This window comes from Macrotis lagotis, chromosome 2 (genome assembly GCF_037893015.1).
Source record: "Macrotis lagotis isolate mMagLag1 chromosome 2, bilby.v1.9.chrom.fasta, whole genome shotgun sequence".
In the NCBI taxonomy this organism is placed as follows: domain Eukaryota; kingdom Metazoa; phylum Chordata; class Mammalia; order Peramelemorphia; family Peramelidae; genus Macrotis; species Macrotis lagotis.
This window is the reverse complement of record NC_133659.1, coordinates 227,431,259-227,446,013: the sequence shown is the minus strand read 5'-3', so window position 1 is coordinate 227,446,013 and position 14,755 is coordinate 227,431,259. Positions and strand designations below refer to the sequence as shown.

General features: G+C 39.8%; 1 protein-coding gene across 6 annotated transcripts in view; it reads left to right on the top strand.

Moving 5' to 3' along the window:
• PGS1 (phosphatidylglycerophosphate synthase 1) overlaps positions 1–14,755 on the top strand; it is a 56,716-nt gene that overhangs the window by 22,861 nt on the left and 19,100 nt on the right. For 2 of the 6 annotated variants that reach the window (XM_074225037.1, XM_074225036.1), the window contains exons 8-9: positions 8,669–8,817; positions 14,377–14,518. The exons of 2 other annotated variants lie outside the window; for them this stretch is intronic. In XM_074225037.1, the coding sequence (XP_074081138.1) occupies positions 8,669–8,817; positions 14,377–14,496 (269 nt within the window). In that variant the 3' untranslated portion in view covers positions 14,497–14,518. 2 more of the 6 variants (XM_074225038.1, XM_074225039.1) reach the window with 2 other exon arrangements.

Genomic DNA, 14,755 nt, shown 5'->3' with positions numbered 1-14,755 from the left:
TCTGGAATTTAGGAGCTGAGTTAGGGGCAGAGATTTATTGCAGACAAAGCCATTTCCTGATGCGCAGCATGTCTGGTCAAGAAAATGTATTAAGAATCTCCCTTTTCTGGTCTCTAGATCCCTGACTGCAGCCAGTCTGAGATAATAGCTCAACTCAACCTCTCTCACCCCCCCCCCCACTCTTCCATCTTCCACCCCCAGGTTGATGGATGAATTTTTTTCATTTTATGAATAAGCAGCCTTATTGTTTAACAGTTTTATGGTATAGAAAGGAATGGATATTATTCTTTTTTTTGAATTTTACAATTCCCCCCCCAAAGTCGTCTTCCCTCCTCCCATCCCCCATAGAAGGCAGTCTGATAGTCTTTACATTATTTCCCTGCCATATACCTTGATCAAAATTGAATGTGTTGCGAGAAATCATATCATTAAGGAAAAAATAAAATATAAGAGATAGCAAACTTAAATAAGATACATAAGATAACTTTTTTTTTTAATTAAAGGTCTTTGGTCTTTGTTTAAACTCCATGATTCTTTCTTTGGCTACAGATGGTATTCTCCATCATAGATACCCTAAAATTGCCCTTGATTATTGCACTAATGAAATGAGCAAGTCCATAAAGATTGATCATCAACCCCCTGTTGCAATTAGGGTGTACAATGTTCTTCTGGTTCTGCTCATCTCACTCAGCATCAGTTCGTGCAAGTCTTTTCCAGGCTTCTCTGAATTCCCATCCCTCCTGGTTTCTAATAGAACAATAGTGTTCCATAAGTACATACACCACAATTTGTTCAGTTATTATCCAATTGATGGACATTCACTCAATTTCCAGTTCTTTGCCACTATAAGCAGGGCTGCTATGAATATTTTTGTACAAGTGTATAGTTTTTAACCCTTTTTCATAATCTCTTCAGGCTATAGACCCAGTAGTGGCATTGCTGGATCAAAGGGTATGCACATTTTTATTGTCCTTTGGGTGTAATTCCAAATTGCTCTCCAGAAAGGTTGGATGAGTTCACAGCTTCACCAACAAAGCATTAGTGTCCCAGATTTACATCCCTTCCAACATTGATCATTGTCCTTTCTAGTCATATTGGCCAGTCTGAGAGGTGTGAGGTGGTACCTCAGAAATGCTTTAATTTGCATTTCTCTAATCTGTAAAGATTTAGTTCAGTTTTTCATATGACTATGGATTGCTTTGATTTCCTCATCTGTAAATTGCCTCTGAATGAAATGGATATATTCTTTTTTTTTTTTAAGGTTTTTGCAAGGCAAATGGGGTTAAGTGGCTTGCCCAAGGCCACACAGCTAGGTCATTATTAAGTGACTGAGGCCAGATTTCAACTCAGGTACTCCTGACTCCAGGGCCAGTGCTTTATCCACTACGCCACTGAAGTGGATATATTCTTGAACTGCTTTTTATGTCCCCTTGTCTATACCATTGCTTGGGGCACCAAGTGCCTTATAGGACAAACACAGGTATACAAATCCAGGACAAATTCTGTCCCCTCTTAGAAGGTCATCGAAACCCCTGGGGAAGAAAGAGTGAACAGAACATAAATTGGTGTCTTTTTTGTCCCCTCTATTTAGATGTGCTTGCTGTTCCTTCTGGCATCATCACCAGATCCTTCTGCCTCTGTTATTTTTTTGCCCGGAACCCCTCTCTTCCCACAGTCTCCCTTCACCCCAATGAAAATACATTTGAAAAGGCCTTATGAGCTCTATTAAATCCAATAAATGATAATTAAAAGGAAACAGAAGACAGTTCTTGACTATGGAGCATTTATCACTTAATTGGAAACCAAAACTTTAAAGGGTTTATAGGAATAAATGAAAATTTATAGATAAGATGATGCTGAAATACAGGATCAATTCAAATTCATTTTTTAATATGTTGCTGGAAACTATTTGTCTTGCTCAAACATGAGTGTTATATGAGTTTTTGTTGGGATGGTATATTTTTAACAAACTAAGCATACAATACACAATACACAAGGTCACACAGCTAGTAAATATCTAGTGTCTGAAGTTGGATTTGAACTCAGGTTCTCCTGACCCTGGGACCAGTACTCTATCCACAGTATCACCTAGCTGTCCCCCCAGAAGTTTTCATTTTTTCATTTTGTCATTTTAAAAAACAGGATGACGAAATCTAGGCTTTAGGATTTTCAGTGATTCCTTTTACCCTTAGGGGCATCAGGTTCTTTTGTAAATTAGGATTTTTGTCCCTCTGAGGTCCAGTGCAAACTTCTTAATCCTTTCCTTCTGAGACCTACCATATCACCCAGGTTCTTTCTTTCCTGGGCTGTAGCTCTTCCTCACCTGCCCCTGCCCCCTTCTTAGACTCTTCAGCTTCAGCTCAGGCACCCCTATCCCCATAGCCCTCAGCTGATTGTGCCCTTTATTCCCCCTTTCTATTGTATATGTTGCTTTCCTTCATCTGGTGAAAATTACTTGAACAGTCTCCTTTTGGCTACTAAATGTCTAACACATCATAAATGCTTAATGGATGACTAGTCAGATGCTTTACAGAATGAGACTTCCTGTCAAATTCAAGAGATGTCTTCACATCAACTGTAAGTGACATTTCACCTTTGTCACATCTTTAAGTGATGGTTTGGAGTACCAGGATTTTTCCTTCATTTTAAGAATGTGAAAATTGAAGCACAGAGAGAGGAGGTGACTTGTTCTGGATCATTCTTCAAGTTACCAATAGAGCAGGGAATTTGTACCCAACTCTGGCCTCTTATTTCAGTACTTTCCTCCCCAGATGTTCTGTTGCTGGTCTTCAGGATGTTTCAAGATCAAAAAAGGTAACTGAAGTTTGAGGTCTTTCCCTGTTAATTCTAGCCTCCAGTAAAGTCTAATCTCAGGAGGGGCTTTGAGATAGGGGAGGGGGGGAGAATAGAAGTTAAACTTCTGTTAGGCAACTGGCAGATCTGATTCACAATTTGCCAACTTCCTGTTGCATTGTTCCAGAGAACATGCTGCGACAAAGTAAGGGTCCCCAGCTGTGATGGGAACCAGGTTCATCTATGAAGGGGACCCACTAACTCCTCACCTGGGGAGATGGAAGTGTGTTAGAGCATCCCTGATGGGAATGAATCAGTTAGCAATAGCCAGCATTTATTGTTTGCCACTGAATTAGACATGAGGTGTCAAAAGAAGACCAAGCATAAAAATACTAGTATCTTTACATTTTACTATACCCCCTTTGGAGCCATTACTGATGGGTGTTTTTGGTAAGAGCAGGAAACATACAACTTCTAGGCAAATTCCAGCTTTACTTCTATATTGGAATCTAGCCCAGCCTTGCCTGGACACCCCACCCCAATCCTGAAAGACAGCACCCTCCCCACCTGCCTTTCAGGGCCTAGTGAAGTGACCACACCTGTGATTCATGTTTGAGGTGCAGGGCTTAGCTTCCAGGTAGACATAGATAAGTATCCAAATGAAGGCAGTTAGAAGTGAACCTTGCACTCTGTTGATTAGAGCTGGACTTTACTGGGGTGCATTTGTCTTTTAAGCTGCTGTTATTAATAACTGTGAGAAGCACTGGAGTGGGAAAGTTGAGATCTCTGCTGTTTTAAATCTGCTAATGATTGTGAAATACTTTTTGGCCAGGCAACTTGGAACAGTATCTGAAAGTTCTCATTAACAGAACACAGGCAAGGCAATTTTAGCCTGTTTAGTTAGGTTTTTCTTTACCTGAGTGCTGAGAAAGGTGTGCTGAGTGGAGATTACACAGTAGAAACGGGCATTCTGTTCCTTAGAAAAGGTTTCTGAGATCAATGTCCTGAAGATTGATACAACTCTCTGGAACTTGTTTGTCATTTAGATTGTGGTCTTAAAATTCAGAAACTTTCTTGGTAGAATTTCAGAAAAGGCAATAGGGGAGGGGCCACTTTTTTGATTTTTAGAAAGGTTTTATTCATTTTTGAGTTTTACAATTGTTCCTCCAATCTTGCTTCCCTTCCCCCCATCCCCCACAGACGGCAGTTTGTTAAGTCTTTATATCATTCCCATAGTATGCATTGATCTAAGTTGAATGTGGTGAGAGAAATCATATCCTCAGGGAAGAAACATAGTATGTGATATAGAAGAATTACATAATAAGAATTTTTTTTAAATTAAAGATAATAGTTTTTGGTCTTTGTTCAAACTCCACAATTCTTTCTCTGGACACAAATGGTATTCTCCATTGTAGATATCTCAAAATTGTACCTGATTGTTGCCCTGTTGGTATAAGCAAGTCCATTAAAGTTGATCCTCACTCCCATGTTGCTGTTAGGGTGTACAATGTTCTTCTGGTTCTTCTCATCTCCCTCCAGCATCAGTTCATGCAAATCCTTCCAGGCTTCCCTAAGAGGGGCCACTTTTTTGTGATTATTCCTTTACTGCTAGCCTCCCTTCTAGCTTTAGGATCCAGGCGGGGAGCACCAGGCCAAGTTGTATGTTTTGACCTACAGGAACTTTCTCCCTATTATTCTTTTCTTATGCCCTTTCTACAGGTTCCTAAAGCACCTTTTCACCTCTGCTTGGAGGTGTTCTTTTTAACTTTTCATTCCTCAGGTCATTAGTCTTTCCAAGACTAGGGAATTGTAAAGATGCCAATGGCAGGTGTTGATTCTAGCAGATAGGGGATCTTAAGTGAGGTGAATGAAAGTAGACTTATTCTAGGAAGGCCTGGTGGTTTATAATGATTTTATGGTTTTTGTTTGGGAAATGCAGTATTTCTTCAGGGCTGGTGAGTCAGAAGTTCCTCTTCCCCACTCTTGTAAGTGTATCTTCAGCTTCCAGTTTGGGTCTGAGCCTCTGACCTCTGGGATGAGGCTTAGAGAAGTAGCCCTTAACCTTTCAGAGTATGAGGGTTTTTGATTTAAAAAAGATGTCTAAAACCTCCCCCTCCTCCCATGATAGAAATACTCTGTTAATTGAAGAAAAATTCTTCAATTTTCCTCATAAAAACCCTTTGACACCATCTACCATTATCTCCTTTACCCCAGATTCTGACAATAATGGGTGGCCCTACTCCTTGAAAAGATCAGCCTATCCACTTACACCTGACTTTGATCTCATTTCCTTTCAACTTCTCCAAAAATTTGAACCTACCGTCTTTACTTTAAATCTAACATTGTTAGATATGCCCATCATTTAAAAAAAAAACTTTAACTAACCCCTGTCATTCTTTCAAGTTATCATTCTCTTATTTGTTCAGACTTAGGAAAAAACTTTCTCCATTCACTGCCTTCACTACTTCTCCTTTCACTTACTCTTCAATCCTTTACAATCTGGCTTGTGATTTATCCACTTGACTGTTTCCTACAAAGTTAACATTGATCTCTTAATTGCCTCATCTGATAGTCTTTGCATCCTCATCCCTCTCTGCATTTGACACATTTAACTTTGTTAACTGTCTGTCAATTTAACTTGCTCCTCCTGTATAAATCTCTCTTCAATGTCTTCAACATTCATCTTTTTGTGAATTCCTTCCCTTGCCCCATCCATGGCAGTGAGCAATCTGATATAGGTTGCACATGTATAATCCTGTTTAACATATTTACATATTAGTCATGTTGTGAAAAAAAAATGAGAAGGGAGAAAACATGAAAAAAACATAAGTTTCACATAAAAGTTTACATAAGTGAACATTGTTTACTTTGCTCTGCATTCAGACTCCATATTTTTTTTCTAAGTGTGGATGGCATTTTCCATAACAGGATTGTTCTTTTTTTTATTCTTTTTTTTTTTAGGATTGTTCTTGATCACTGAACTGTTGAGAGGAGCTTCATCATAATTGTAGACCAATGTTTAAAATACAGAATGTATGTCGATGCCAGGCTTTGTGGTTTCAGACTGTTTTGGAGAAAGATGAGTTTTATAGCATTGTAAATTGAGTCTTCTTGGGTCCTTTTCAGTGTGTGGGATTAGTATAACCATCACTCTTGAGGGCACTAGGAATATCTGGCAGCTCAAACCATGTGACAATGTGAATTTTTAAAAAATGATCTTCAAATCAGAAGGATTTATTTTTTTTTACCAAATGTTTGAAGTTTCTACCTTGATTTGTAAGGGTGATTTTAAACCTCATTTTTCCCACATAAATTTTTATCCTTTTGGAGAAAAAGCATTTGTTCAAATTGGCTTAGCAGGAAGGTGGCAACCAGAGACAGTAGATTTACTGTCTTTTTTTTTCCTCTACTGCTATGACCCACCTTAGGTTATGAGAACCCACAATCATTTGTATTTTCCCAATCAGAGACCTACTAAAGGTGATACTCTTGCCTCTCTTCTTTCCCCCCTCTCAACCTCAGGTTGGTGGTGGGGTTCAGGAGCTGAAATGAAGTTAGAATATCGAATTGTGGTTGGTTCTGGGCAGGTCTTTTCACTTGAAGGGGTGCGACAGATGAAGTGACCCAGGCAATTGACTGACTTTGATGTGGCACATGGTAGGAAGAGGAGGAGGAAAGCACATTACAGGAACAGGCATCTGACTGAAGATGTTCTTAGAAATGGTCTGATGTGGATTTCTGTTTTAGGATCTCAGTGGCCCATATGTATCTGGGCTAGAAAGGTTCTGGTCAGTCACATAATAAACTGAAAATGGGATGAGTGTTTGAGCAGTAAAGTAAAGCAGGGTCTGTACAAAGTGAAGGGGGAATGGACTCAGATTACATCATTGTTGTCTTTTGTTGTCTGGGTATGCCTCCTAGGTAGGTAATGGTGGGAGCAGATGTCCAGTCCTGTCTTTCTTATGTCAAGGAAGATGACAGAAGTTCCACACTTCCCAAGAAACCTTAGGACTTTGGGACACTGGCTTTTTCCAGAGGCAGAGGCTAGTTTGGTCATGGATATCTGGTCCAGATAGGGGTTGCCAACAAATGCAATGAGATGTTTGGGGTGGGAACACTAAGAGGAACACAGGTCCTACATCTTAGGAAAATTGAGACCAAAAGTTTTTAAGTTTTTTTTGTTGTTGTTTTGTTTTGCAAGGCAATGGGGTTAAGTGGCTTTCCCAAGGCCACACAGCTAGGTAATTATTAAGTGTCTGAGGCTGGATTTGAACTCAGGTACTCCTGACTCCAGGGCCAGTGCTCTATCCACTGTGCCACCTAGCCGCCCCATACCAAAAGTTTTCAGTGATATAGATTTCCTTATGATAAAAACTCAGTAATGACAATTTCCCAGGGTTGGAAAAAGAAGGAAATGTCCTTAGTTCTGGGGGATGCCCATACTTCACACTTCTTATTGTAATTATATTGTAGTGAGCTGTAGTTTTTTTTTTTTAAGGCAGTTCCCTTTGGAGATGGGGCAGAAAACTTATTGAATTTCCTGTAAAAATAGAAATGGCCTTACCCACTAAAGTTCCTGAGCCCCACAAGGCCAGTGTCTTTTGTTTTTTAAATTTCAGTTCTAAATTCTTTTTCCCATATGCCCTCTACCACTCAATAAGAAGGCAAGAAACTAATATTATACATGCAAAAAACATTTCCACATCTAAAATGTTTTACATGATAGCACATGTATAAACTATACCAAACTAGCATTTTCAGAAGAGGAGAGGGAAAACAGTTTGGAATTCAAAATAGAAAGAATGCTAAAATTTTTATAATATGTAATTAGGGAAAACAATAAAATACTATCAAAACAAAAATTTCTGGTCAAGGCCAGTGTTAACGATTATTTCTTAGTTCCACTGTGAAGGCTTTGTAGTTATTTTGTCCTAGTAGTACAGATGTGAGGGAATGGTACTAGTTTGTCATATTTCCCTGTTTTTAATAGAGAATAGTAACTTTGGTTCTGTGTAGGAATCTGTTGTGGGGTTTAGCTGGACCTGATCTGTCCTGCCTATGATAAAACTTTACTTGTGCCTTCTTCTAGAGGAGAAATTGTTAGAATGGATTGCTGTATCCACCCAATTCTGATAACCTTATGTACACACACATACACACACGCACGCGCGCGTGCATGTAGTTAGCTAGAGATTTCTCCTTTCACTTACAATTCCTAGGAAGGAACTGCCTAGCCCTCTTGTTAAGCATGGGGCTCTTAAGTTTTAGTTGAGAAGCACAATCAGGTCAGGATGTGGTAGCCAAGTCAGAGGCAATGCAAGAGATTGAGGGCCCTGAAATTCTCTCAGAAGGGAAACATTGTGACTGGCAGAGTGGGGTTGACAAGTAATATACAGATAAGGAGAAAATTTGGACATTTATGCCCTTTAAAAGTTATAGATAAAAACACCTGAAATATGCCCAGTCTTGGTCATGCTATTAGTGTTTGAGCAAAGAGGCCAAAACTGAAGTGCAGTAACTCATGCCAGGAAGCAGTTGGATAGTGCTGAGTAGAGCAAGGTGTAGTATTGACCATTGGTGTTTATGAAGGCTTTGCTGAGCATGTCTTTTATTGAACAAGAAATTCCTCAATGTCCCCCAGCCTCTTGCTTGTATGGAAATAACAGAGGCCTAGATTATGATGATGGTGGAAGAGGTGGTGGGAAGGAATATAGTATTACTGCTTCAGCCTTCCCATTCATCCAGTGTAGCCATTTCATTTTCAGTAAAACCGCACAGGTTGGATGCATTTATTTTAAGTTGAAACAACTCTGGAGAGGATTTCAGCAGATTCTTTGCTCATTTCCTCTGTCTACACATTTCCTTTTCCCTGCAGGCCTGTGGCTGTACCTGGCAGGGAGCAGTCTGCCCTGTCTCACGTTGATTGGCTCTCCTAATTTTGGATACAGGTCAGTTTATCGGGACCTGGAGGCCCAGATTGCAATTGTAACAGAGAACCGAGCTCTGCAGCAGCAGCTCCACCAGGTGGGTTGGGGCCACTGGGAGCTGGGAATTCAGTTGTACCTTTTGAGACTAATGTGCCACTGTGACCCACAATAGTAACAGAAACTTGGAGGTAGTTGACATCAGGGTCCTCCTTGGGAGTGCTTCCTGCTGGGAAGCCTAAATCAGTGGGAAAGAAATCTGCTTTTTCCCTAGTGAGTGAATTCTCCTTTTATGGGAATGGTTTGTCCCTGTAGACAAACTCAGAGGAATCTTTCTGAGAATCATTTCTTGACTCTCCTGTGGCCACAATTCTAGCACAGCCAGATCCATTCTCCCTGATGAGAACAGCCGCCTGGCAGCTGAAGACTTTTTGATAAGGATTAGAACCATTCTAAGAGTGGAGCCAGAAATTACTTAGATCTCAGCCCTCTTCAGTAGAAGCTCCTAGGAAGGGTCCAATCCAACCACAGAAAAGGGATGATTGCAGAGTAATTCAAAACATAGAGGAAAAAAAACATAGAGAAGAAAAATCAGAAAATAAAGTTCAAAATGTCAGAGCTTTAACATCACCTTAAACAGCAGCACAAAATTACAGAAAGTGAAATTAGGAGGAAACATAACCATATCCTCTGGAATCATGTTTTTAGTGTCTTTGTATGAGACCATTAACCACTTCAGATGGTGATAGACTATACCTAGATACATAGCAGAAGACAAAAAACAGCCTGCCAAGAGAAAACCTGCCTGATTGTATTCAAATGGTATTTCATGGTGGACTTGTGCTGAGTTGTGATTTTGTCAGCCAATTGGTTTCATTTCCCCTCTAAGGTGATGTCAGAAATAACAGAAATAGAAGCTGTAAGACTGACTGTGCGCTAAATGAGTATGGTAACTTGGGCTTTTTACCAACATCAGTTTTCCCCACAATCAGAAAAGATAAGAAGTCAAGCTTCCTTTTGATCATGGAGGAAAGTTCTCTAGTGAGTGTTAAATTTTCCTAGGAACAGTTCCTAATTGATAGTCTTTCTTAGATAGTTCCTGCTGCTTTCCTTGCAGAAAAGATAGTTTTTGGTTAGGAAGTATGCAAGTAGAGAAATGCAGTTTCTTTTTTTAATATAAATATTTTATATGTTTTCCATTATGTACAATAGAAGTTTCTACATTTTTTGCAAGGTTTTGAATTTACAGTTTTTCTCCCTTCCCTCCCCTCTCCCCCCACCAGAAGGCAGTCAGTTGAGAAACTCAATTTCCTCCTGTGTATGTGTGATTATGAACTTGCAGATATCATTTAAAGTTTAGAAGCACTTTCCTCATAATCTCATGATGTAGCATAAATAGAACCACATGATAGCCATATTTTCTACATTTTTTAACTCAACCTAGGTGAAGAAATTAGCTAATTATTTGGGTTGGAGGTAGTCTTCATGATCACAACATTGGACACTTTTCATTTGAACTACTTTGCTTAAAATACATAAATCAGCACACTAGAGAAGGCTCTGGGATAGGTCTAGACACAATGAGGTCAATTTTGAATCCAAATCAATCCTTGAGCATGAGGGGAATGCCTAAGCCATGACCCCAGTTGTTCCAGTTACCCTTCTGAGGCCTTGCTTTATTGCTTCCTCTTCATGCCAGTCAAATACATATGACTTCTGCTCTGTTAGTGTTCATAAACTTCAGCTGTTGACTTCATTTTTGGACTTTTACTCCCAGATGTTCGGGAACTGCTATTGTGAAATTGTTTGCCCCTTTGTTGTACAGGGAAATGAGAACTGCCTTGGTCCTGCCTCTCTGGACTTTGATAAACCTGATAGTTGTTTTGGGGTGTATGGGAGGGCGCAAATGGAACAATTCAGTTTGCTAGTTTTATCTAGCTGTTCACATTTTACAGTACAGATAATAGAAAATAATTTTGGTGTTCATGGAGGCAGAAAGATTACAGTAATGATAAGCCAGGGTAGGGAGATTAGTTCCACCCCAGTACAGCTGGCCCCATCGCCTTGGCTGATGGGATTATGAACCTGAAATGCCCTATGTTGTAGCCTTCTCTATATTTGTGTCAGTATCATAGACAGTAAAAATTTCCCCAAACAAACTTTGAATCCAGTTTTCATGGGTTCTTGCTTCCAGGTCAGGACAGTTTTGTTGATTTGACAGGCAGTTTTGTCTAATGTTAGGTATTCTAGGCTTGGATTGATAGAAAAGAAAAAGTTCTATTAGACTTGGATCAGGATCATCTCCTCTTTGTCTTTCCAGATGTTTTTTAGTATCAGCTAAATGATATTGAATAAATATTGATCATACTACTCTTTAGTTCTTGAATAGAAGTTTCATAGCAGGGTACTGAACCCACATCTTGATTCTTGAGAAAAGTTGTGACAGCTGATATAGTTGGGATATTTTCTTTTCTTCCCAAATCTGAATACGAGGGCTGTTAGAAGGCTCTCTCCTCAAATCCCAACACACTTCTAAAATTCAAGGATCTTTCAATTCTCAAAAGCTGCCTCATTGGTGTTCTTTCTCTGCCATGCAGAAAAGAACTAGAACTGTTAGACTGAACTCGGCAGGTTGATGGAGGGAAGTATTTATATGTAGGAAGCAAAAGGTTTTTCCCTGCATTTGGTGCATAAATTAAAAGTGGAAAACTTCCTGGTATTGTTCAGAACACACATCTCCCACTTGTGACCCAAGAAATGCTCCCCTCAATGGCATTGTAACCTACATCAGCTGACTTCCTCTTGCATTTGTATTGTGGAGCCTGTGAGGAAACTCAAGTGTTTCTGGTAATTTAATTGAAGTCTTGGCTGCTTATTCATTTTGAAAGCATAAAGCTGGAGCCCAGTCTGTGGAGAACTCTTCAAACCAGCCCCTTGAGGTTAGAGCTGGATTCTGTGTCATCAGCCCTAGCCAGGGATTTGAATCCTGGGAGTAACACAATTAGAAGGCAGGATTTTGACATCCTTTTTTGACATATCTGAAGTAGGGTCTTTCTGTTTATCTGAAGCCATTACATGGTCCCTGGGGAAAACAAAATGTTTTCATGTTCAAGGAAAAAGGTAAGAAAGGATATATAATAAATTAGTAAAGGGTAGAAATTAAGTTAGGCCCTAAAAGGAAAAAAAAATAAATGCAGTTTGGTTCTAACTACCCCCCCCCTCCATTTTTATGGCAGTCATGAGTTTGTTTTGTGTGGTTCCAAATTGTTCTCCATTCTTTATTCATATTAAGTTGCTGGAGCCTTCTGATCTAGACATAAGAAATTCTCCTTAGATGGCTGGGTACTCAGTTTCATGAGTTTTTAGGTGCTGGACTGAATAATGTGAAACTGAGAAGGATAAAAGATACAAAAGAGATTCTTCTACTGAAGATGTTTCCTAATTGGAAAAAGCATTTTTGTATATGGTCTTTTGTTTTTTTTGTTTTGTTTTTTTTTTTAGGGAAAAACTGGCTTAGTACATGTATAACATTATAAACTCAGGACAATTCGTTGACAAAAAAGATTTCCCACGGCTATCACCTGTCTCTCCAAAAAGTTTATAAGGAATATTCATCCACTTAAAACTACCTTACTCTCCTTGAAATGTCATACAAGGTTTTTTCCAAGACTATCCTGGATTGCCTATCTGTCTTGGAATGTTCCCAGAAAGCTTCATCAGGAGCCAACAGGATAAAACTTCCATGGCAGGAAGAGGGGAAGCTATTCACACTTGGCTTGTTGTCTCCTCATCCCCCTCTGAGGCCTCCAAAACTTCCATGGCTTCTGTCACCAAAACCTCAGCTACCACCCTATCCTCCAAAGTTACCATGTAGTTGGGATATGGTACCATGGCTCCCTTGACCTCCAAGACCAAGACTTGGCCTAATTCAAGATTATTTTGTTTTCAGTCTTCTCTCCTTCATGGCTTCCTTTGCAGCTTTGATATCTTCTTCTGTGCTGAAGTCCACAAAAAGAACCGTCTCCCTTTCTGTGACTATCCTGGCATCTACAGAACTGAAACAAATTTGAACAAGGTTTTCTAGACCTAGTTCCTTGGAGCTTTCTTAATGGCCCCTTTAGCTAGATAGCTCTGCTGTCAACAACATAGTTTCAAGAATTCAAACTGCTTTTGCATTGAAGGCATACTCTTTATATAGACCTTGATTGTTCTGGGTCAAGCTGATACCTAATCTGGAATGAATGCCCCAGTCATCAATATCAGTGCCTTGCTTTTCTTCCAAGGTCTGCTTCTTTCTTAGATTTAATGTAGGCCATTCTTTTGGAGGTCTTATCCCTGGTGCAGACCATCCTGACCTCAATAGCATCTTCAAATATTTGGTGAGCTCCATTTAAAGTTATTTTATCTGACAGATTCTAGACAAAGAGCATTCTGGCATCTTGGTACTGTTCTTTTTTGCTTTTTCCAGCTTAATTTCAGAGCCAAGCACTTTGGAGCCACTGAGTTCCAGAGCCTTTTCCATTTCTTCAGCAGATTGAAATACCACTTAGCCAAACTTCCTGATCATCTCCAATGATAAGGTCAAATAAGTCTTAGGATGCTAGTTTTTGGCTTAGAAGCAATTTTGTTAAAGTTCAGGGTACTAGTGAAGAAACTGAAATTTGTGGACACTTAAAGGTTCAATTTCTGTGTCTTTGTTTCAGGGGCTTTCTGTTGGCCATTTCCTTTTTTCCTGGTGCTTCTTTTATGGGTTCTTCCTCCTCCTCATCTTCATACATCATCTTCATTGTTTTTCCCCTCCTCAGACTCCTTGGCTTTCCCAATTGCCTTCCCTTGGCATGTGTGGTATCCATATCCTTACCTTATCCTCATCCTTACCTTATTCATCCTCATCACTCTCCTTCCTATGTTTGTCTAGACTAAAGGACTTTGGTCCATATGTAGAATTCTTAACACTGGAATCTTCATCAAGCCCAGGAACTCGAGGGCTTAGCTTAGAAAAATCATCACTGGGTCAGCAAACTACAATCTATTGGACAAATAAGAGGTTCACCTGCTTTTTATACCCTCAAGCTAAGGATGTTTTATATTTTAAAATTTTAAATTTTAAAAATTAACAGGCTGCCAGGGCAGCTAGGTGGCACAGTAGATAGAGCACCAGTCCTGGAGTCAGGAGTACCAGAGTTCAAATCCAAACCTCAGATACTTAATAATCACCTAGCTGTGTGGTCTTGGGCAAGCCACTTAACCCCATTGCCTTGCAAAAAAGAAAAAAAAATTAACAGGCTGTAGTCTTTCATTTGTACTTTGCTGTTTCCTGATCTAGGTCATGGTTGGAATTTTGCAGTTTTATGATACCATCTTTTTTTTATATTTATTTAAGGCAATGGAGTTAAGTGACTTTTAAGTTTAAGTTAAAGGTCACACAGCTAGACAATTATTTAAGTTTCTGAGACCGGGTTTGAACGCAGGTCCTCCTGACTCCAGCACTGGTGCTCCATCCACTGCACCACCTAGCTGCTCCCTATGGTACCATCTTGAGGATTTAATGCTGAACATATGTTTTTAAGAAAATTACTTGGTTGTGGCCAGGAGGCTGCTAGGTTGGTGGGTGCTAGGTAGAATTTGATTAATGGGTTTTTTTGTTGTTGTTCCCTAGGAACAGGAGCAACTTTACCGAAGGTCAGGTTTGGTGTCCTCAGCCACCTTTGAGCAGCCCAGTCGGTATGTGAAGCTGTGGGTGAAGATGGTGACTCCCCTGATTAAAAACTTTTTCTGAGGACAGACTTTGGGACCATTAGGTAGGTGAGATTTATGCCTTCTTGGCCAAGTCTCCCTATTGTGCTGTCTTAGTACAGTTCACTCAGAGAATCCAAAACAGTGTTTGAGAATTTGAGTGGCTTTTTAATCTCCCCATTCTCTGTGGAATTTCCTCCCTGATGAGGAACATGATGTATTAAGAAAATCCAGCTTAATTAATGCCCCAGGCTTTCTTGCTGCATGTGTCTTCTTCTGGGAGGAAAGGACCAGGGTCCATT